The following is a 23,275-nucleotide window of genomic DNA, read 5'->3' on the forward strand; positions in this document are numbered from 1 at the left end:
TGCCCACTGGGACATTGCTGACCAATGATAACCATGATAATCAGCTCTTCATGATACCAAAACAAACGTATTGGTGATAGATAAATAGATTAAAAAAAAAATGTAAAAACATTTTGTTGTCTTACTGTAGGATATGCCGGGATTCATTTTATAACAAATAAATAAATAAACATGCACATACAATTATGCACATATTATGTGTTTAAATGACTTCATTAGCAGATCCGATTCTGATCTTCATTAAGAATTTGCTCTTGAGATGCTGTTTACATTTGCTCAGTGGTTTATTTGTTTTTATATTTGGAAATAAATTTGGCCAGGTTAAAAGCCCTTGATGCTTATATTTCTTGTTTTACAGCCTCTGGGCATTTGCATGATACGTTATACAAGGATGTGTTGAACTCTGGGCCTAATTAAAATAACACCAAAAGATGCCCTGATGATTCATTCGACTACTAAATTGCACCACAGATATATTGTCAGCATTTGCTTTGCCATATGCAAGAGAAACAATAACATGACTGGAGATGAGATATTTTGTCTATAGAGCCAGTAAACAACTATCTAGAACCACAGTACTCTTTTTCGTCAGAAAATGTAAAAAAGTTCATTCATTATATTTTCTGGTACGTTGAAAAGGTGAGAAAGTGTTAGCCAAAAAACAATGTAAAAATGTGAACGTGTAAGTCATGGACTTGAGCATCTCTTGTGTTTTCTCCTGTTGTTTTGCTCTCGAGTCCAGTGCAGAACAGACCTGTCTGTCAAACCCACGCGCTCTACGGGAACAGGGAGATGTGGGCGAGTGGTGAACGGTGCAGCTATTTTAAACGTAAAGGCTCCCTCCTTTCTGAAGCGCTCTTTCATCCCTGATATGGACATAAAGGGGCTTTTCCTCTCCTGTGACAGAAGATGTGGAGCAGAATAGCGCTATGTTTATGACATTCCCTCAGCCAACCAGTGAGAGGCCAAGTCTTAAACTTTTCCTGAACAGAACGGGAAAGCAGCTCTGCCTCACTCTTTACAGTCTTAAAGGGATAGTGTCATCATTTACTCACTCTCATGTAGTTCCCAAACTGTGTGACCTTCTGTCATTCGCCGAACACAAAAGGCAGTACTTTACAGACTGACAGTTACCATTTACTTTCATTAAACTTTTTTCTTCCATAAATCTCTAACTTCTCAATCCCTCATTGTCAGTCACCTGGCTCCATTCTAGTATGCAACAGCCATTCACAATCTGGTATGTAACGGCCACTATTCACAATCATTTGACTGGATGCATAAAGTCCATTGTTTCACGTTTCATTCAGAAAAGCTTCAGATTGATTAACAGTGCTTCATATTAACTTGAAGGACTTTTCTGGTTTAAACAATCCCTCCAAATGATGGCACATATTCTTGTGCAGGAAACCTGTTCGGAATCATTCAAGTTATACTCTGTTTATTCAATTATAAAAGTTTATTAAATAAATTACACAATACTTTTCCATATAAATGTTTGACTAAAATATTGATGTTTTGTTGTCTTGCACTGTCTTTTAGAGTTTAATACGCTGATTTCACGCAGCCGTTATTTTGAAATCGAAAGCGAGGCTCCGGTGGGAAGAAAACCGGAAGTGTCGCCTTTAGTCACAGGAGAGTCGTGAATGCGATGGCGTATTGTTGTGTTTAATGATGTTGTGTCAATTCTAAAAATGTACATACATTTCTTTCATACTTTAGACTATATACAGTGAAATTCATTTATAAATAAAATATTTTTTTTATATATAATTCAGAATGTAAAAAAAGAAGCAGGAATGAACTATATATATATCCTATATTGAATAGTAACATCCAATAGTGTAAATCGCGGCAGCAGCTTCAGGTTGGTAATCCAAGGCATTGATTGTTTATCTTTACTTCCGGGGTTCTTCCCACCTGAGCCTCACTTTCGATTTCAAAATGGCGGCTGCGTGAAATCAGCGTATAGCTTTAACATTCAAAAGTATGGGGTATGTTTTTTTTTTAAAGGAAAATAATCATTTTTATTAATCAAAAACTCATTAAATTTATCAAAAGTGACAAAGACTTTTGTCAACATTGTTACAAAAAAATGTGTTGCTTTTCTATTCATTAAAAAATCCTGATAAAAAATGAAAAAATTTCACGGTCTCCACAAAAATATGAAGCAGTGGTACTGTTTTCAACATTGATATAACTGCCTTATATTTTTAAGTACAATCAACTTGGATGTTGAAGTCATTTCAACTTACATTGCATTAAACTGACTTAAAAAAATATTTTGAATCTTGTATAACATAAAAAAGTTTAAAATTGCTTAACTTATTTTGATGAGTTAAAGCAATGTAAAAACACATGTTGATCATATCATTTCTTACAGTGTATTAGATTAATTTCTGAAGGATCATGTGACTAAAGACTGGAGTAATGGCTGCTGACACAGGAATACATTACATTATAAAATATAGCCTATTTAAAATAAAACCTTGAAAATGTTAATATGAGCATAGGAGAAACATATATATACATATATATAAATCTTAACGACCCCAATTAAAAAGATACACAACATATATTTAACAGATGCTGTTCATGTGTTCTGCATCATTGTGTCTGAGCTTTGCAGGTTTCCAGTCTGGTGACGGGACGTAAAGCTCTGCAGACTCAGCCTCTTGTCAGCCATTGTATTGGCCGAAGACACTTCTTCACTATCCAGCTGCCGGTCCCTTCTGTTCCCCTCCTCCTCTGAGCAGAGCCCATCCCCCTCTCCACCCCTCCTCCTCTCCTTCACTCCATATATTCATCTCCCCACCACTAAAAAAGGAATTATGTCTCTCTCTACCTTTTTTTTATCCTACTTGGGATGAGATTGCTTGTAAAGTGACTTTTTGGAAATAAGGAAATTACTGTATAAGATAAGCAAGTGAAAGTCAAATAAAACTATATCATACCTCTAAAACATCTTAAACTGCTTTATACCCTATTTGCAAATCCAGTTTTTTAAAAGTGTTGTTAAGACAATAAGAAGCAGTATGGAAAGTGTGATCTCTAGCAAGGATTATCTTAGTTTTGTTGTTTTAGGATTGGCCTAGCAGAATTTTGAATGTCAGCAATAGCTTTTATCTTTTGTTAAAGATCCTTTCTATTTTGAGAGACCGGGATGCAAGTAAATGAGAGTGAGAGAGGAAGAGACATAGGGAGAAAAGAGAAATAAAGAAAGAGGAGAAGAGAAGAAAGGGGCTGGGGGATGAAGAGAGGGCTTAGGAAAAGCTCACTTTCATTCAGACTGACTTTAAACCGCTAGCCGGGCTTGTGCCAAAATGAGGCAGGACTGGTGTCCTTCTGAGTGAAGGAGAGCTCACGTCCCCATTCACAGCTTTCTGCAGTGCTAAAATTAAAACATCACAATACCAAGGTTCTCAGTGAAGGAAAACCGTGAGTCTTAGTGATTTGGTAGGCAATTGTTTTCTGTTTAACTCATATGTTATTACCAATGCTGATGGAGCAGGGTGGCTGATATCAAATACAATATACAAGCAAACTTGATGTACACAAAATTGCCCTTATTTTACACAGTAAACTCACAAGGGCCTTTTCTCATTAACAATAAGGGTCGAAATTCAAATTGCTCTTATTTTCTCCAGCAGTGGATTTGTTTGCTGGCTTCAAAAATGAATGAATGAATAAATGAGGGAGGCATTTATATAGCCCTTTCATATGTACTACTGTACACCCAAAGTGCTCTACAATCATATCAGGGAATCTCTCCTCAACCACCACCAGTGTGCAGCATCCACTTGGATGTATTGGATGTGGATATATTAAAAAGACACTCAAAACAGCAATAATAATATGCAAAATTGCATTTATTTATTTATAATCAAGGGTTTTAGCTCAGTAAAAATATTGATTCAAAAGACACTCAAAACAGCAACAATAATATGCAAAATGGCATTTATTAATTTCATTATTTATTATCAAGGGTTTTAGTTAAGTGCAAATAAGGGTCAAAAGTTCAGGTACACAACTACTTGTTTTTCTTTTCCAAATTGTTTATCTTTTGGTTATATATGTAAAGTACGGAAGCCCTGAACCGCAACGTAAAAAAAAAAAATAATCCGTTAAAAAAAAAAAAAAATGTAAAAAAAAAAAAAATAATAAATTTAAAAAAAATAAAAATGCTATCATTTCGAGATTAAAGTCGAAATGTTTCGAGATTAAAGTCGAAATCTTTCGAGATTAAAGTCGAAATCTTTCGAGATTAAAGTCGAAATCTTTCGAGATTAAAGTCGAAATCTTTCGAGATTAAAGTCGAAATCTTTCGAGAATAAAGTCTTCCGTAGAAGTTGTGTGTGTGCTTGCCGTTATTTCACATTGCCGCACAGGCATTCATGCGTGTGCGTGTGTGTGTATGTGTGTGTGTGTGTGAACTGGATCTATACAAAATGATAGCTTTTTACTTTTATCTGGGCTTTCAACAAAGGGATATTCTACAACATGACATTAGGCTATAGGACTTTATAAAATATACTGTCAGACTGGATCAAGATATCCAGCTTTATGAATGAATGAATGAATGCATGAATGAGGCATTTATATAGCGCTTTCATATGTCTACTGTAGGCCTACACTTAAAAGCGCTTTACAATCATTTCAGGGAATCTTTCCTCAACCACCAGTGGTTATTATATTTGAGGAAATCACGGGATCCGGCCAAATGATTGGATACAGAATGATGCACTTAAAATGTATCCAGAACGTACGGTGTCTATTATAGACGGCAGTTCGACTTCACAAGCGCATGTATTTACACACACGCACACGCATGAATGCCTGTGCGGCAATGTGAAATAACGGCAAGCACACACACAACTTCTACGGAAGACTTTATTCTCGAAACATTTCGACTTTAATCTCGAAAGATTTCGACTTTAATCTCGAAACATTTCGACTTTAATCTCGAAACATTTCGACTTTAATCTCGAAACATTTCGACTTTAATCTCGAAACATTTCGACTTTAATCTCGAAATGATAGCATTTTTTTTTTTTTTACAAATTTTTTTTTTTTTTACAAATTTTTTTTTTTTTTACGGATAATTTTTTTTTTTTACGTTGCGGTTCAGGGCTTCCGTAGTAAAGTATTGGCTGCCAAAGAATAACTGTTCATTGCCCATGAATTTTTTGGGGAAAAAACACACATATACATCTACATATATAGCCTACATATATACTGTTCTCTTCCAACTGTTTTATATATATATCTAAAACAGTTGGAAGAGAACAGTTGTTCCATGGCAGCCAATACTTTATATTTCTGTATAGACACTTAAATTAAAGTATAAACTGTTCATTGCCCATGAAAAAAATGTTGAGAAAAAGTTTATACTTTAATTTAAGTGTCTATACAGAAATAAGCCTAGTCTTTAAAGTTGTATAATGTTCTCTATGAAAGAGTGAAAGAGAATGTCACATTATGATTACATCACTGCGCTAAGGCATTATTTACAATTGTTCAACGGTCCAAAATAATCCCACTCTAATTTTAATAGTCAACATAACATTAATCTGATTTGCCTAATGCTGAGACACCTATTAATGGGACTCGCGCACGTGCTCCTGCTTGGCTAGCACCTTTTGATTGACAGTCGGGCAGCAGCACGCAGGCGTGGTGAGCGCTCCCGCAGACAGGGGGCGTCAATATGGCGTCCTGAGAAAGACAACACAGCCCGACACCGCACCGATCTTCGGCTGACATCGGGATTCGGGAGGAGAGAGGGACAGTTTCGCTAAACATTAGACGTGATTTCGTTCTGCGCATCCCTCTGAACGGGTTTGGATGTGCACATCTCGGAGGAGGAGAAGGAGGAGGACAGCCTTGTGACACCTGATCGAGAATTTTCCTTTTTCATCTGTATTTGATGCTGCTGCTCAGTGCTCGGTGATACAAAAGCAGGTGAGACCGAGGCGACCGCTCCTTTTTGGGATTCTGGTCGGAAATGTCGAGCGAGAAACCGGTTTTAGCACCGGGTTCCGCCTCGCTCACGGACCGAGAAGCCCCCCCACCACCAGTACCACCGGGTTCGGGGCAGCAAGTCGTAACGGGCTCCGTTACTGGGGACATGATGGTGTCTGGATCGGGCGCCGTGGTTCTACCGGCCGGGGTGATAAACCCTTCGGTTCCGATCCGGAATATCAAGATGAAATTCGCCGTGCTCATCGGTTTGATCCAGGTCGGGGAGGTTAGCAACAGAGATATCGTGGAGACAGTTTTAAATCTGGTAAGCATCTGCATACAGTCTATTGAACGCATGTTTTATGTAGCGCGCATGGTGTTTTTAAAGATGATGTCATATGATAATTTATTTCTTGATCAATTAATGCACTAAAGCCAGAAATATTCCCCGGAGGAATGTCACCCTGTCTTTTGTTGACATCCCATCCAGATTCATACCAGCTTTGCTTTAGGGTGACAAAATATCGTACAATAACGTCATAATTCATTTTCCCTGCGTACTATCACACAGTGATCGCTGCGTTTGTTTGATATGCAAAATTGACAGTGTATCAACACGCCGGCCTGCAACAATGACTCGCCAAATAAGGGAACGCATCTTTCGTGGAATATGCTGTTAGATTTATAATTCTCGCCAAGACGACATATTTAACACATGTCTTATGTTATCAAACGATATTTACGAATATGGGTTCCGTTTTTGATATGTAAATATGACTGGTGGGTAGATGTTACGCGACGCAGGAATTCATGGATTAATTCTCATAGATGTACAGCAGTGTGGGTGTAATTAATATTCAAGGCGCGTTAACGTGTCGTCTGTGATGCTCGTTATTTTTAAGCTTTAATAATGTGCTGTGTTTGGCACCTGTTATATCCTCCTGTGTCCGTATATGTTCGATATGGCTGCTGTTTTTGCTCGTGGAGGCCACAGGCTGGTAAGCGAGGTGGATTAAAGCGGGCTTTAACTGAATTCTTGTTATGAAACGGCTTAGAAAACGCATTAACACAGATTCAGTAATGCCTGGTGCCTGGGATGCTGGGAGGATCTTTGTTTTGAAGGAAGGGATGGAGATTTTTTTACCGACGTCCTTATCAATAATTACAATTGGCCGATCGAGCCAGGCCTCCTTAAAGCTGTATGAAACGTTTTTACATGCTAACGTTGCAGTCAGGTAACGTTAGGTTTTTTTTTTTAAGTCATTGAAATCACACCTCAGATAAAAGAAAGGTAGCCTAATATAATGTGCTTTACTATGAAAACGAATCAAAATGAAACGCAGTGAACGTTATTTGTCAACGTTTTTATTTTCTTAAAACAAGCAGTTTATAATCTGGCTTAGTTCAATGGCAAATACGTGTCAACTTCACAAATTACAAACATTTCTAGTTTCTAGTTGATCTTTATGAATGGAAGAGGATGTTTGAATGGGCTAAAAAACGTTAAAAATGTTGAGCGGCGCGCGCAGAGAGAGTTTGACAGGACAGGTTTTCTGAGGCAAGACAGTTTTACCTCAGGACAAACTATATTCACTTCTAAAAAGTTGTGAAAATACATCATGAGAGTAATGTCTTGAGGAATTTTTTTTTTTTTTTTTTTTGGTGTAGGTTATAGTTTAGCTACGAAGGTAGGCCTATATTATAGCTAGTATCAGTTCCTAAAACAACGTGCTAGCAACCTCTTAACAATGTTTCTGCAACGTTGTGAAAACGTATTTATCACGTTATCAATCTCGACATCTGTTCAAAAATGTTGTCGAAACCATTCCACGACTTAGCAAAACGGCCTGCGGGGTAATTATATGCACTATAGAGACCGTAAGCGTTCGATTTATAGTCACAATTGGTGTTTACTCTTTAATAGGAGGCGTCGGTCATCGTGTTTCCGTCGGGTCATTAATTTAGAGAGCTGGATGTTTAGAAACATGTTAGTGGTGATTCTAGTGAAGGGATGCTGCAGCAGTTGCTCTATGCGCAGGGATGCAGAGTTCCTGTAGCCGTGCATGTGGAAGCAGGTGGTGGAGGAGGAGGAGGAGGAGGAGGAGGGTGGGGGTTGCTGCAGTGGTGATGTGCTCTGAAACCTCGAGCCAACGCGATTTAAACCGAAGAGAGTAGCGCAGCACCACATCTCTCTTCTGGCTGGCTGGAGCTACTGGCGGGTCATGTGACTCCATAGAGTTCACTGTTTCAGATCGGAATGAAATTATACCAACGTACTTCCTATGTATGCTGTGCTTTGGATAATACAAAGCGGACGATGAACGTTTTAAACAAGTCACTTGCCATCCTGTCAGCTCTTAGCCCTTCTATTGTTTTTTGGTTAAATTTGGACCCATTACAAGTATATAGCCTAGTAGTTTTTTGTCATGAGGACCTTTGTAGACTCTGTAACATTGTCAAGAACACCTTAACAAGTGCAACTAGCACATTTTCAGTGTTATATGAAATAGTTTTTTATAAGTAATCTGTGGTCTTTTTTGGATCCATATTTGCAACAAATTCTGACGTTTTACGGTTGGTCTTTTAGCAGCTGTAGATAGCTTTAATTTTATTTAAATCTATTATTCAAATTGGAACTGATCTATTAATCAAATTTGAAATGATGTGCATTGTGGGCCAATCTGCTTTCGTCACAATGGAGATGTATTTGTGAAATGCACATTAAATGATTTCAGAATACCACAGTTAAGATTATTGTGTTATTGCAAGTCACCACAATCCATCAGTCATTAATAAAAGCGTTTTGCACTAAAGCGAAACCATGTTTTAATTTATTTTATTGTTGCAATAGTAACAAGAACTGTAGCAATTATGGTATTTTGGCAGAAATGGTTTCCATTGTTTTTTAATGGAGAACGCTGCTGGTCAGGGAAAGAGAGAAGCATTGCATGGTGTTTGGCACAATGCCGATACACAACTGTAGGTGGGGTAGACCTTATGTATTATTCAGCTTTGTCTGAAACCACTGCTTGTGCCTGAGTACAGCCAGTATTGATGGATGGTGAATGCCATTTAGCAGAGCAGATGTACCGATCACCTTAATTAATTGGCGAGTCCGCAGGGCTTGGGAGAAGTATGCGTTTCAGGGGAAAAAAAAGATACTCCGAAAAGGATTCACGTTTGGTTTGGTTGTTCCACTTTTGAAGGCGTTTTGAAGAAGTTTGCATATGATGGATTGTTTCTGTAGGCCTCGTCTTTTGCCAGTTCAAGGCAGTTTCTGAGGGCTGAGTTCTAATTTGGTCAGTGTGCTAGATTCAAAATCCCATTTCATTTTTCTCCAGTGTCTCCCTACTTGCTATTGAAATTCAGACCAGAGAACACATGTTGTGAAGCACTGCTGTTAGACCCTGAATGTAATTAGACTCGTCCTCAACCTCGTGGCCTTACAGTGGTATGCCAGACATCCCTGCCACCCAGCTTCTGAACAAATGACACACGCAGGAGGTGTTGAGAGGGCTTGATCTGGCAGAGGGATGAACGAGTGTCCTGTGGCCCTCTTCATGAGGGCAGTTCCTTATAATGTGCCAGACAACATGCAAGCATGCAAATGTACTATAAAACACGCATGCTGTAGTTTATTATGAACGATGAGCAGCCTAGCTACCAGATGTATTTTAAGACTCAATTTCTTACTGTAATCCTACCTCTGGTCTATTTTCAAATCACTTCTGTTTATGTGTAGAGGGTCACAGTGTCTTTTATTTAGCGTGGATCACAGGAAGACTTCCCTGACTGTATGCAGGGCTCACAGCTCCCTCCCTGTGGATCTGACATAGTTACTATTGTAGTCGTAGCTGCAGTCTTCACCCTCAGATAAATCAGAAAACGGGCTTCGTCTTTTTGGTTGCTGTACTGTATTACATTAATTCTTGTACTGGAAATACGTAGGCTGCAATTATAATATTAGTGGCAATTTGGGTGCGTGGCGAGGGAGATGCAATGTTGTTCATGATACAGTAATTTTATTTGTCTTTCTTTGATGCGTGGTCGTCCTTTACCTCCCGCCATTCAGTTTCTCCTGTGAGAGGCACACTGAGCCAATCTGCTCACTGTCTGTCGTTTTTCTCCCCCCCCCTCTCTCTTTTCTCTACCCACACGTAACGCACATACATGCACAGACTGCCACCGAGGGCCTAACGTTTAGACTCCCATGCCATTAGCAAAGCATCATAGTTGCCATGGAAACGGCACCATGGGATTGTGCTGCTTGCTTCCCACCATACCAACTGTTGTCATCTCTTCCCGGCCAACTGGATCAGCTTTGCGATCTGGACAGGAGGATATACAAGTAGTTTATTTGACATTAAAGCGACTTGCGTGTAAAAGTAGTAAACATTTTAAACCAAGTAAACGAGTTTGTTAAATTTCATCTTAAACCCGTATCCTAATCAGTGTTAAGTATTTTGTCTTTCACAATGAAAGTGAAAATGCTGTGTAATGCGACACAATGCAAACCAATTAATGTATCTTTTGTTTAATATACAGTCACACTTCCGTTCAGAAGTTTGGGGTTGGTCAAATATTTTAATATTTTTTAAATGATTATTTTATTATTCTCACCAAGACTGCATTTATTTGCTAAAATAGTCAAAAACATGTAATATTTTGAAATATTATAACAATTTAAAATAATTTTCAGCATCATAACTCCAGTCTTCGGTGTCACATGATCCTTCAGAAATCATTCTATGCTGATTTGGAGCTCAAGAAGCATTTCTTATTATTATCAAAGTTGAAAACAGTTGTGTTACTTAGCCTAATATTTTCGTGGAAACCCTAACACATTTTTTTCAGGATTCTATGAGGAATAGAACATTCTAAATAACAGCATTTATTTGAAATACATATTCATGAAGCTATTATAGACTTTAAACATGTCTTTACTGTCAGTTTTGAGGCATCCTTGCGTTTTTAAGGCATCCTTGCGTAATAAAAGTATTAATTTATTTTTAAAAAATCAGAATGACCCTAAACTTGTGCGTGTGGCGAGGCTCTGTAGTGTTACGCTAGTCACTTTATCACATCAAATCTAGTTAGAATGTGTTTTACTCTTGAAATGTGTGTATATATGTACATGCATGCATTAGGTCTGCTTTTTTTCAACCAGACCTAATGCAAAATATTATATAATGATTGTGACACTGCTTTGAGGTGTCTGTTTGTATCTTAAATGCGCATGTTTTTCACTCTCTTGTGGCTGAGCTGTTGTTGTCTGTCTAAAGGGATCATCTCATTATTCACATCCACTCTGCAGAATCACCAAGGTCAGGATGCTCTGCACAGTCAGCACAAACAGTCCTCGTTGGCCACAGAGACAGCAGCACAGCTCTATATCGCTCATTCAGGACGTAGCCATGCATAGAACGGTGTGAGACCGCTCAGCGTAACGCAAAGTTCATGCAAATCTTCCTAACACAGGATCAGTAATCTCTAAGGTCAAAAGAGCTCTGGGGAGCGTGAAATGGCACGCCGCATGCAACCTATAGGATCAATTTGTTTGCCTGCAGAACTAAACAACAATAGAGAAGCGGATATGAAATCAGGCCCTCACAATCAGATAAGCCGCATAATCAATTAATTAATTGTTTACCGTACATTTACATCTCAGGGATCCAGCATATGTGACAGTAGCTAATGAGTATGCGAACAAAGCCACTCACGGACTGATCTCTTGCTTTAATGAAAGTGCTTGCATTAACCTGTGACAGTGCTGCGTCATCGTTCAACGCTGAAAGCTTTCAGAGAGAAGGAGATGTGTGCTCTCTGCCTCTGCCACAGTAGAGTTAAAGACCCTGGCAAATGGAAGTTGGTGTTTTGTGGATTTTAGTGCATGTATATTAGCTTTGAGGTCATGTATATGCTAGTATTCATGATGAAACTTCACTTTTAGCTAATGTACACAATACAGTTTAAAAGTATGAGTTAAGTAAGACATTTTAAGGTATTTGGAAGAAGTCTCATTCTCACCAAGGCTGTATTTATTTGTATATATTTATTCGTATTTATTCTATGAATTTACTGTATTTATTAAATCACTTATATTATAAAATATTATTACAGTTTAAAACAACTATTGTCTAATTTGATATATTTTAAAATGTAGTTTATTCAGGCAAAGCTGAAATTTCAGCATAATTTCTCCACTCTTCAGTGTCACATGATCCTTCAGGAATCACTCTATAACATGCTGATTGGCTGCTCATGAAATATTTTATATCATTATTAAAGTTGAAAATGGTTGTGCTGCTTAATATTCTTGTGGAAACCGCAATAGTTTTTTTTCTTTTTCTTTTTTTTTTCTCCTTTTTTTTGTTGATAAATTGATTCAAAATACATAAATGTACTGCGTCCTTGCTGAATAAAAGTATGAATTTCTTAAACAAATTCTTACTGAATCAGATTTCTGCGAATGAGAATGAGAATGAGAATGTCACTAGAGACCACTGAATCTAACAAAAAGATTGGTCCTTCCTGCAATATGCCCAAACTTCCTGTTTCAATGTAAATTGCTTGAGCTTGAACGGTAACATCTGTCTTTGTGAAGACCTTGAGACAGGAATTTCATTAAACCTGGCGGTTTCATTAGAGACCAAGTGCATACAGGCAGGGTGCAGCTCCTAACATTCTTCATTATTGACTTCACTCATTAGTTATGTAGATGGAAGTGATTTGTACCCTTGTCTGACACGGAGAATGCTTTGTGAGCTATGTATCGTGATAGATTAATTCATAACAAGGCAGAAGGGACCCTTTTTTTCTTCAAAAGTGCTTTATGAGTCATATTCAGGCACACAATTCTTTACTTGGCAGTTCTGGTAAATATTTAATGTAGCAAGTCAGATAATCAGCACTGTGAGTTTTGATGTAAAAATGATCATTCTAAATACAAACAGAAAGATAACTTTTTATCAGCAGTGCATTAGATAGAAAATGATTTGGGATGTCCTACATGAACATCAGGGCTCAACATGTGTGAATTATGTATGGTATCCCCTAGGTAATGGTTCTGATGTGTTACGTTTGACCAAACCCCCCCCAGAAACAACTAGTAGACATTTAGCATGCTTTAATATGCATTTACAAAATGATTATGTTGATGTACACACCCAAAATCATCCGGTAAAGAACTGCATAACATCACTCAGCATGTGTCTGATTTGTTGGGAAGGACGAAGCTGAACATCTGCGGGTCTCACAGCTTGCTGTGTCCATATTTTATCCTCAGGCAGATGGACATAAAGCAAGGACACAGGCATTGATTAAAATCTTGTTAAAGGCGAGCACATGACTATGCCTGATGTGCAGAATTACTACAATATTCTTTACCTTGAGCTATAATTCTTTTATTGATTGTAATTCAAGACAATTTTGTAGTACTTCCCTCATTTCCCTTTTCACTTGTATATAATTTGTTCTATTTCTCCTGTGACAGAGTGGTGTGTTTTCCCCTAATAACCTTATCATCTTCATGCTTATTTTGACATGTTAGCTGCCCGTGGCGAGCACGACTGTGGGCTTTTAGCACTTCCACTCTTCCTGTCCACACCATGACCACTGACATCCAATGTTTTCTCAAACTATTAGTGGACTGTAATGTTTTTGCCCAATTTCTCTGTGGCTTGTTTCTTGTCGCTGTCCCATATTAATATGGAACAGGTAGACTTTATAGTTTTTGTCACATTGTGCCTGGTTATGATGTGTTAAGGGCCATTCACACCAAGTATGATAACTATAATGTTTTAGTAATCATTCTGTTTCTCTGAGAATAGGAACGTCCGCACTACAACTGTAATGATAACGACACAGGAACGATGTCATTGGAATGACTTTCACAATGATTTCTTTTCTAGCTGATGAACAATAAACATTGACAGAAAATCCGAATCCATCTGACTATTAAGAGCTTGAGCATGTAAAGTGTTCGAGAAAATTACTGCAGCACTCGCTTATAATAAAAAGAACATTATCATCCATTGTTGTGGATTTTCAATGCTAATTTACCACTATTTGTTTAAATACACTTATCTTGCCATGAAAATGCAAGCATGGATGTTGGTATGGCAATAAAAACAAATAAATAAATCGTCCGTTGGTGTGGATGCTAATATAGTTATCGTCATAATCTTCACAGTTATGGTTTTTGGTGTGAATGGGCCTTTGGGCTACATCACTCTCAGCTCCCTTTATCATGTTTAAATCCATATTTGCTCAATATCAGTGCAGAAAATGCTAAAAATATCAGAAGATTCAGCCAAGGTCTGGGCTAGATGCACAAACATCATCCTTTTCCCACGATTTTCATCTTGACCTTTTTATTTTATTTAGAAAGGCTGCCACATTCCACTTGATAAGGTTGCAACTTGGGCAGTAGCCCCTTTCATAAGAGCTTCTCAAATTGAGAGGCTCTTATGAAAGAAGAGGGTTTAAGAAAAGAACTGTAGCATGATTCTAGATCAGTCCAGTGTTCCTGCCAATTTTGGATCCAGTACCCCTTCCTGATGTATTTCCAGCAGCGCCTCACTGTCCAGGGCCTTCTTTACAAAGCTTCATTATCTCTGCTAATGAGAGTCTCTATACATGTAATCTCTATGCTATTGCGGAGCTGTTTTAAAACAGATAAGTTGGTATTGTCTATCATCAAGCTTCTGCACTCTGGGAACAATTCTCTCCAGTATCCCTGATCTTTCTGGATGAGAGCCCAGAATCTGACACCGAAGTTAGATTTTGGAGTCGGAGACAATCATAAATTTGCTTGCGTTTGACGGCGGCAGAATTCTAACCTCAGCGTAAGTGAAACATGTACCATATGGAGTGTATTTTAACTGAATCATTCCGCACTTGTTTGACGCTGTCAGCTGTCCAATGGAAAATATAGTTAGTAAAGTGCTACGCAGCCATTACTGTTATACTGTTATAGTTATTTTGCCTTGCTTTACTGGTTTTGTGAGGTGGAAAGTTTTGCAGAGGTTTAGCACAGGTTGAAAATATAGATTTCTTGTAATCGCTCAATCAGGGTTTCGACGGTGGGAAGTGTTTGCTGAGTGTTTGCTGCAAGGTCAAAACAGATTCATTGCTGTCAGAGGCCAGACAATATGATTATAATGGACAGACCTTTTTATAGAAACTTTTCCTAGTTAAACCACTCTTTTCCCATAGGCGGTGTAATGGGTTGTACACATTCTGCACACCACCTGGCTCCCAATTTCTTTCTGAATAATCAAAACCTCTTTTTGGCTAGACGTGAGGCACAAATGCTTGGAGGAAGTGTTAAAAAAAACAATCCAAAAAAAATAAATGATAAACTGAATAGAATGGAATGATTCCGACTCCCGAGCAGACCGTCTTTGTCACGCCATCTGATAACAAAGCTCCTGCTTCTGCTGAAATGAATGAAATTGGAAATAGACTTGATGGTTTCCAGCTGCAAACAACTTTGGGAACAATTATAGGATAAACAAATGCTTGTAGTGTGTTCATCGCTACATATTCATGTTTTAATTTTTGAACTGCCATTGCGCTGCGAATGAAACATAACAGGGTTCAGTTGTTTTGCAAGTAGTTATTTTCCAGGTTGAATTTGGGAATGTGAAACTTGCAATGTCACAATCAAATCTCCAGATAAGTGGGATAAAACTCTTTCTCGTTCCCGATAGTGAACAAAGTTGTCACTATTTAGCTCAGACATCCAGTGCTGGCAGGAATGTCATGTACGTCCAGGCATTACAAGCCTCTTGGACGCTGCGATCGGCAGGTATGAGTCGGATAAGCTGTTCTGCATCAAATGAGATGTTCTTGAGAAGAAAATCAGGGCTCAAAATTATAGCTTATATAGCTGTAAACAACTCCCCAAATTGCGGCTTTATGGGATATTTAAGAGCATACTTAGCAAGTAAGGACCATTGCATTGGTGTTATAATTTTGTATCAATATCATACTGCACTACAGAATTTCATGGTACATTATATTCAGGACCTGATTTCACATTAACCAGAAGCAAAACCAGTCAAGCGTCACTGCTGTGTTGATGACATTTGCCAATTTGATTTTGATTCACACTTTTTTTGATTAAATTTGAATCTGATTCAATCCAATTTATTTGTATTCTGAATTTCTGATTCACTGCCATTCAAAAGATTGGGGTTGGTAATTTTTTTTTTTTTTTTTTTTTTTTTTTTTTTTTGAAATAATTCTCTTACGTTCCCCAAGGCTGCAATTATTTGATCAAAAATACAATCAAAAATACATGTAATGTATTCGTGTGATGGAAAAGCAGAATTTTAGCATCATTACTCCAGTCTTTAGTGTCATATGATCCTTCAGAAATCATTCTAATTTGCTGATTTGGAGTTCAAGATTTTTCAAGAGTTCAAGGAGTTTTTTCAGGATTATTTGATGAATAGAGTCTGAAAGAATGTAAAATTGAAATCTTTTTAACAATGTACAAGTCTATACTGCCACTTTTGATCATCCTTGCTGAAAAGAAGTATTAATTTCTTTTAAAACTTTATGATGTCCTTTTGCTTGTATATAAAAGAAATTCTCTCAAATATTGCTGTAAATTATACAGATATCCTATAATTAACATGAATTCAATGAGTAAGGAAGGATTCATCTGACTGATTCAAATGGTCTTTGTTTGAGATTGAGTCTTTTTGAATGATTCCATTAAAAGGACCGAATCAAAAAAGTAATTTGTTCATGAATCAGACTATACTAGTTGTGCTGTATATTTTTGATTCACTAAAAAGAACTGGTTCATAAGAGTCTTTTGTCCATGATTCATGTCACAGTGAACATCTTTCGAGGACAATGCAAGGAAAGATGTGTCTTGTATTTATTGGTAAATGCCTTCACTTACCATCACATTCAATTCAGACTGGATTTTTATTTATCGATATTGAGAATGTTCAAATTAAAATTACAATCAATCTGAAAATGTATATTTTGTCCCAACTGTAATCTTAATGTTTGTCGAATAGCTGGAAAACGTAGCCGGAAAAAGCAAAACCGCACCCTCCTTTTCAGACACCCCACCCTCGCCTCTCCTTTCTCTTCTTTAGATTACACTCATCTACCTCTCTCACTGCAGTAACACAAAGGCACGTGATGCACATTGGCTTGTTTTCTATCTCTTGTGAGTGTGTGTGCTGTTTGTGTAATATCTAACACATCAGTACGTGCACGACTAGATGTCCATCTCCTCAAAAGAATTGCTAAAAGGTCATATTTCTTTAATTCAGTGCTTTTCAGAAAAGAGGTTCATTTCTCCATGAGCATGTTCCAGACAGCAACGGATCTATTATAGAAAAGGGCAGCGGGGAGAAAATATGCTTTTAAGTCCCACTGTCGAACTGTTCAAGAAGTACTCGCATTTACTTGCTCGTGTCTGTAGACTCTCTCTGCTGCTGGTGGAGTGATTTTTGTTTTTCACGTCTAACCAGAGGCACATTTACACAATGAATGACAAGTGTGTGTGTGTGTGTGTGTGTATATGGAGGGGATGTCGGATTGAGTAGCCAGGGGCTCGGATTTGTTTTGAGCTCTGCACAGGTATGTAGAGGCTATGTGTCTTTGTTTGTGAACAAGACCAGGGTCTCACAAGCTCTGTCTTTCTGCTGCAAAGAGTTTCGCTGATACTAGAGTCTGACACACACACACACACACTCACACACATTTTTTGTGTTGCAGAGTGACATCCAATTGCATTCTCCACCACACTGCATATGATCCTGGATGCTCCACCCGCCCCAACCCCCCATCTCACACACACACACACACACATCTTTCTTGTACTTGGTGAGAGTCATATGAAATTCATGTTGGCCTAGTTTTTTGCCTGCCCGCTGTCTGCACCCGCTAAAAGCAGCATGGTATGCTTTGTGGACAGAATTAAACAGGCTCCAATGATGCTTCACCCCAGCTGGTATTTTTGTTTTATCTAAAGATTCTGCTGAAGGGGGGTCCATGTGACTGTATAAGCCTGACAACATATCGTTAAGTTATTACAAATATAAATGCATGCTGCAGATGGAATTGATCTGTTTTATATAATTTATTTAAGTAGTGCATTATGAGTGCAGTGTATTATCTAGGTCATTCAAACCTGAGGCAAATAGTCATACTATTAGTCTAACCCTAACAATACAGTACAATGCAGCTTTGTTCATCGCTGAGGAGCAATTTAGTGTATCTTGCAATTATTTAACCCACAACAGTTTTGGGAAATATTTAGGATAAATTAACTATATTGACACTTGACAGGATGTGGCAATTGCAGTTTTTTATTTTTTTTTACCTCCTAAAAAAAGGACTGATATCATGGCAAAATTGCAATTAGCATGTCAGTTGACTCTTTTCAATATCAGATCTTTTCAATATTTGGAACGATTCAAGATGGTACCAACAATTAACTTCCTACTAGCAGAAAGTCATTTTTTGAAATGGACAAAATTAATTGGGCTGCTTTTTTGTGACCATTGTGTTACCATGATGTGATGCTTAAAAAAAAAAAGCATTAAAAACGGGATGATGGAAAACTTCCATCGTCCTGAAGTTAAGGAATTTTCTAATTCGTTTCTAGGAACATCTGTGGTATATTGGTGGATATTTTCACATTTTATTTTATTACATAAAACACATTGACTAATTTGCTAACAAGTGTCTGATTAGGATTATAGAGGTGGTTGGAGACATTAAATATCATCAACAGGAAAACTCATATATTCACTAGTCCGCCTTCACAGCACCGTTGTGTTCATGCTCTTGCAAACTATACTTAGTCAAACTTAATTTAAATTTTCTAACATTTTAAATAAAGATTGAAAGAGTTGACAGAAGCGTAGTGATGGTGACGTTGAAGTCATTTGACCCTGTGTAGTTCGTTTATAGCCTAACTTTAGCTTTCTGCTTCTGGAGATTGTATTTAAGCATCAAAATTCATAGAAGTTGTGTTAATTTGTGATCAACAACAATGTGTAAGAATCATAAACTTTTGTTGGTCACACAGCATATTTTCTGCAATAATCCAAAAGCCAATGGAAAAATCCTGTTGACTTTTTTGTCGAGGGAACCGGGGTGATGCTAACTTCCGGGTTGGAAAACGATGTCATCACTGCAGCCCCCTATTGTTGTGGTTTCAGAGTTCTTATTTAAGTCTTTCTTTCTCTTTTCTTTCACCCTTTTTGGTCACATTAAGGGAAGTTGGACCAACCCTCTGAATTCTTCTTCAGAGTTCACCCAAATCCCTCTAACTGCCACAAGGTCTCGCAGTGGACTCGAACTCGGTCTGGCCCGGAAAAATCTTGTCCTGTCCTCCAACATGCCCTCTGGCGTACTCGCCGCTCTGACTCACTCTTCGTCTGGCGTTAGACTGGAAGAGGGAGGGCGGTAGAGAGAGTCACAGAAAGGGGGAGGGTTTGAAGAACAAGAGTGAGGCAGCGGTGGAGAGGAGAAGCTCTCCGACTCTTGTTTCCAGCACTGCAGGGCCATTGTGTTGCATGCTGGGGGAATAAACAGCTCAAGAGGGTTATTTAGGACCCACATTATGTTGGTCCTGGTGTGGAGAGCACAGGCCTGCGGGTTGGAAGGGAAAGATAAGCCGGACGAGGATTTGAGTCGGCTTTGTGAGGCTGGAATGCTGATCTTTCACTCATTATCACTTTTCGCTACATTTGCTGGCGATATGTGGAGAGCTCACACAAAGGGGGTTTGTTGATGTTGAGTCGGATCCACACTACATATTTAAGTTTTATTTTTACCTTTTGGTCTTTTTTACACTATAGGTACAGTAGAGCTAGATTTGAACTACTGTTGCTTGCATGAGCACTTTTGCACAATAGCCTATATAAGAGCACACTATTAACCCTTAGACCTGTTATAAATGAGAAAGAAATGCTTTTGACATTAACGCAAGAGTTTTCAGTCTGAATTATTCACTGTCAACATCTACGAATGTCCTCTAATACTCGTTTTTTGAAGATTTTTATCGGGCATGTTCCTTGATTCACCTCAATTTGTTCTGTCCTCCCTTCTCCACTCGGTACAAACCAGCCAACCATTTAATTCCACATCGATTAAGGGTAGAAAGTGTGTGTTGCAGTGTGTATTTTCATTGCAGTCCTGACTGCCCATGGGCATCTGATCTATAGTTATGGGGTAAACAGTACAGAAAAATGTTACGTTCAGCTTGTTTTCTTGTTCAGAAAGATGTTGGGCCCACATCGAGCCCATATTGCAGATCTTAAGTTCAAACACTCTATTTTGACTCCCAAAAAGATCGATTCCTGGTATACACATTTGGCGGAAGTACAAAATTTCACTTTCCATCTCTTTGTGTGTAGTAGTTTTTTGTTCCAAGATTAGTATGTAAAACACAAAGCTATCTGGCCTTGTGTCAAAGCCTCGGTTGATGGGATTTCTTTTAATTAGCTTTTTATTTTTAACATGCAAATTGAATCTCAAGGTCACGTGTATGCAGTGCTGTTATTGTATAAACAAATTATTAAAAACAGTTAAAAAATGTTTTTAAATAAAGGTGAAATAAAAAAAACTAAATGTTTTTAAAAAAAATTTTTTATGTTGCTTAAAATAATTTTAAGTTGAAGTACTAAAATGATGTCAGTTTTATGTCAAAATTACAGCTGCACGATTCTGGTTAAATTGAAAATAATGATTTCTTCTTTTCAAATAGTGATCACACAATTTCCCCACGACACATAAGAGGCAACTAAAGAAAATAACATGCAGTTTACTAAAGGTTCTGACAAAATTTCAATAGCTGCAGTCTATTTAAAATGGTAAATTATTTTAAATGAATACATTTTTGGTTTAAATGAATGATTCAATGACTCACTCATAAATATTTCACTTGTTTCATTACTGGATGAATCGGTGTTTTGAACGAAACAAATCTCTCGAATAATTTGCTGCGTCCCAGTTTGCTACGTTATACTATGCCCTAAAAGTATTTACTCTTTTTGTGAAGAAAAAGTACATACTTTTGAGTATGTAGCAGAAGAGGAGGCAAGCTTTGGGTCATACTACGTCACCGTTTAAACTACACCATCAATCAATTTGTCAAAGTTAAAATCTTCCACATTCAATTTAATTTAATTTCCTACCGTTTCGGAGAGATGTGTAGTAGCATGTTGATCTGCCAGTCGTGGGTTTTTCATGAGGAGAACTTTCCTCGTGTGTTTGCAGTTGGAATAATGAAAAATGTAAAAGTTAATGACCAAACATATCTTTACAAAAGTTCACAATGTTGTTGCAGATGAAATATAATGTGGATAACATTTGAATAAATATCTTTTTGTCAAGTTAGATACTGATAATTACTCAAACCCCTTTATCTAAACTTCTCTACTTAACTGTCGGACTCGCACATCCGCCATGTTTGTAGTTTTTTAACTCTTTTTAATTTGTTTAGTTAATTGAATCCTCGTCCAATGCGCAATGGGTTGTGGGCAATATTAGCCATTTGAGTGATAATAGTATACAGTGGTTTATAAACTATAATGACTGGCTTCTGGTAACGGCCGTGCGCGAGTCTAGTTCTGGTGGAAGAGTGACCTCTGACCCGGCGTATGATGTATCGACGAACGCGGAAACGCAGAGGATAGAGCAAAACGAAACACCCGTCTCGATTTAGAAGTTTAAAACGAAAATATTTAAAGAGAAATGGCGAAGCTTGAGTTTGTTGCTCAGCCCTATTTGTTTGAACCGCGAGAGGCGTCTTCTCTCAACTAAGCTTACGCTACTCCTACATCCTACGTCATGCGTCGGGTCAGAGGTCACTCTTCCGCCGGAACTAGACTCGCGTACAGACGTTAACGTAAACCAGTGATTATAGATTATAAAATTATAAATATGAATATTTTTCTTTCAAAAAAGCATTGCTTTGTTTCAGAAGGTCTTTATTAACCCCCTGGCGTTGTATGGATTACTTTTATAATGGATGGATGTTTTTTTGGGGGGGCTTCAGTTACTATACAGTAAGTTACTATTCACTCCGATTGGAAGCTTGGAAGAGCCAGGATATTTTTAAATAAAACTCTGGTTGTGTTTGGCTGAAAGAAGAAAATCATACAGGCTGAGTCAATTATGGGGTCATTTTCATTATTGGGTGAACAAACCCTTTAATGGTATTTATGAGAGAGAACTGTTTCTCAAACGGCGGTTTGTGACCTAAAGATATTTCCTATATGTTGTTGATGTTAATCCTAGAGGTCTTGAGTTTTTTATTTTTTATGTATTATCAATGTTTTGTCTACAATTAAATATGGTGTCTACCCTGGCAGTGGCTAAGGTCGATATGACTAAGTTGTGTGTGAGAGAGAGTGTGAGAACGTTTTAGAGCCTTCAAGTGTCCTTTTAAAGTTGTGTACGGGTTGTTGTGTGGCAGTTACTGGTGCCTGACATTATTTGATGGTCAATGCAGTGAACACAGTGTGACCCATCTCACAAGGCCATAAATGTATTAAAATGATTGTTGTAATATATATATTATTGTTTTTTATCTTCATGAAAATAGACATCATTTGGCTTTATATTTTAGTAGATATGCTGACATTTAAGTTGACTTGAGTGATTCTGAAGGTTTGGTTTTCTAAACCAGTTATGGCTTGCGGGGTGCAGGACTCAGGGTCAAAGGTCAAACCCTTGCCTCATTCAGCCTTAGCAACAAGCTCAGTTCCAGTGTGGTCTTGTGATGCTGGATTACTTCAGCTTACCCGATTGTTGTTTTTCTCTGTAACACAAGTGGCTATTGTTCGGCAGGCCATGTGTTGAAGTCACAATGCTGGGGAACGGAAGTTAGATGAAAAGAAATAAAAGGTCAGGAAGGTAGAAGAGACTTAAGTCGACTATATAACTAACATGGACTATGCAAATTGATTTTCCTTTGTGGCTTTGCCTGCTGTAAGCACCAATGACAGATACTTTTACTGAATCCTTCACCTACATTTCACCGTTAAGTCTGAATGCATGATAATTGCTGGTGTGCCGGTGTGGATTTCGTGACTTTGAGGTGTTGAGAGATGATCGTGTGTGCTGTCATCTGCATCCAAGTGTGGCAATATTTCAATTCTTATTGGTATATTTGGTTCTTGTTAGAGTAATGCATCCCTCCGGATGAGTTTCCAGTAAAGCTATAAGAAACATGGTCATTTATCAGACTGTATCAGTGTGTGTCCCTGTGACCTCTAACAGGTCATTTTACAGGTAAAAACTGTTTCTCTGAATAAGAATATACAGTATA

The 23,275-nt window shown here is 37.9% G+C and overlaps 2 protein-coding genes across 11 annotated transcripts in view; one reads left to right on the plus strand and one right to left on the minus strand.

Moving 5' to 3' along the window:
• ccdc169 (coiled-coil domain containing 169) overlaps positions 1 to 23,275 on the minus strand; it is a 239,433-nt gene that overhangs the window by 42,529 nt on the left and 173,629 nt on the right. The gene's annotated exons all lie outside the window — the stretch shown is intronic.
• nbeaa (neurobeachin a) overlaps positions 5,679 to 23,275 on the plus strand; it is a 127,160-nt gene continuing 109,563 nt past the window's right edge. For 6 of the 10 annotated variants that reach the window (XM_082156950.1, XM_082156948.1, XM_082156951.1 and 3 more), the window contains exon 1: positions 5,680 to 6,283. In XM_082156950.1, coding sequence (XP_082013076.1) covers positions 6,002 to 6,283 — 282 coding nt within the window. In that variant the 5' untranslated portion in view covers positions 5,680 to 6,001. Of the gene's footprint in view, positions 6,284 to 23,275 lie in introns of all 10 variants that reach the window. The other 4 variants (XM_082156946.1, XM_082156952.1, XM_082156953.1 and 1 more) reach the window with 1 other exon arrangement.

This window comes from Leuciscus leuciscus (genome assembly GCF_965113295.1).
Source record: "Leuciscus leuciscus genome assembly, chromosome: 24".
In the NCBI taxonomy this organism is placed as follows: Eukaryota; Metazoa; Chordata; class Actinopteri; order Cypriniformes; family Leuciscidae; genus Leuciscus; species Leuciscus leuciscus.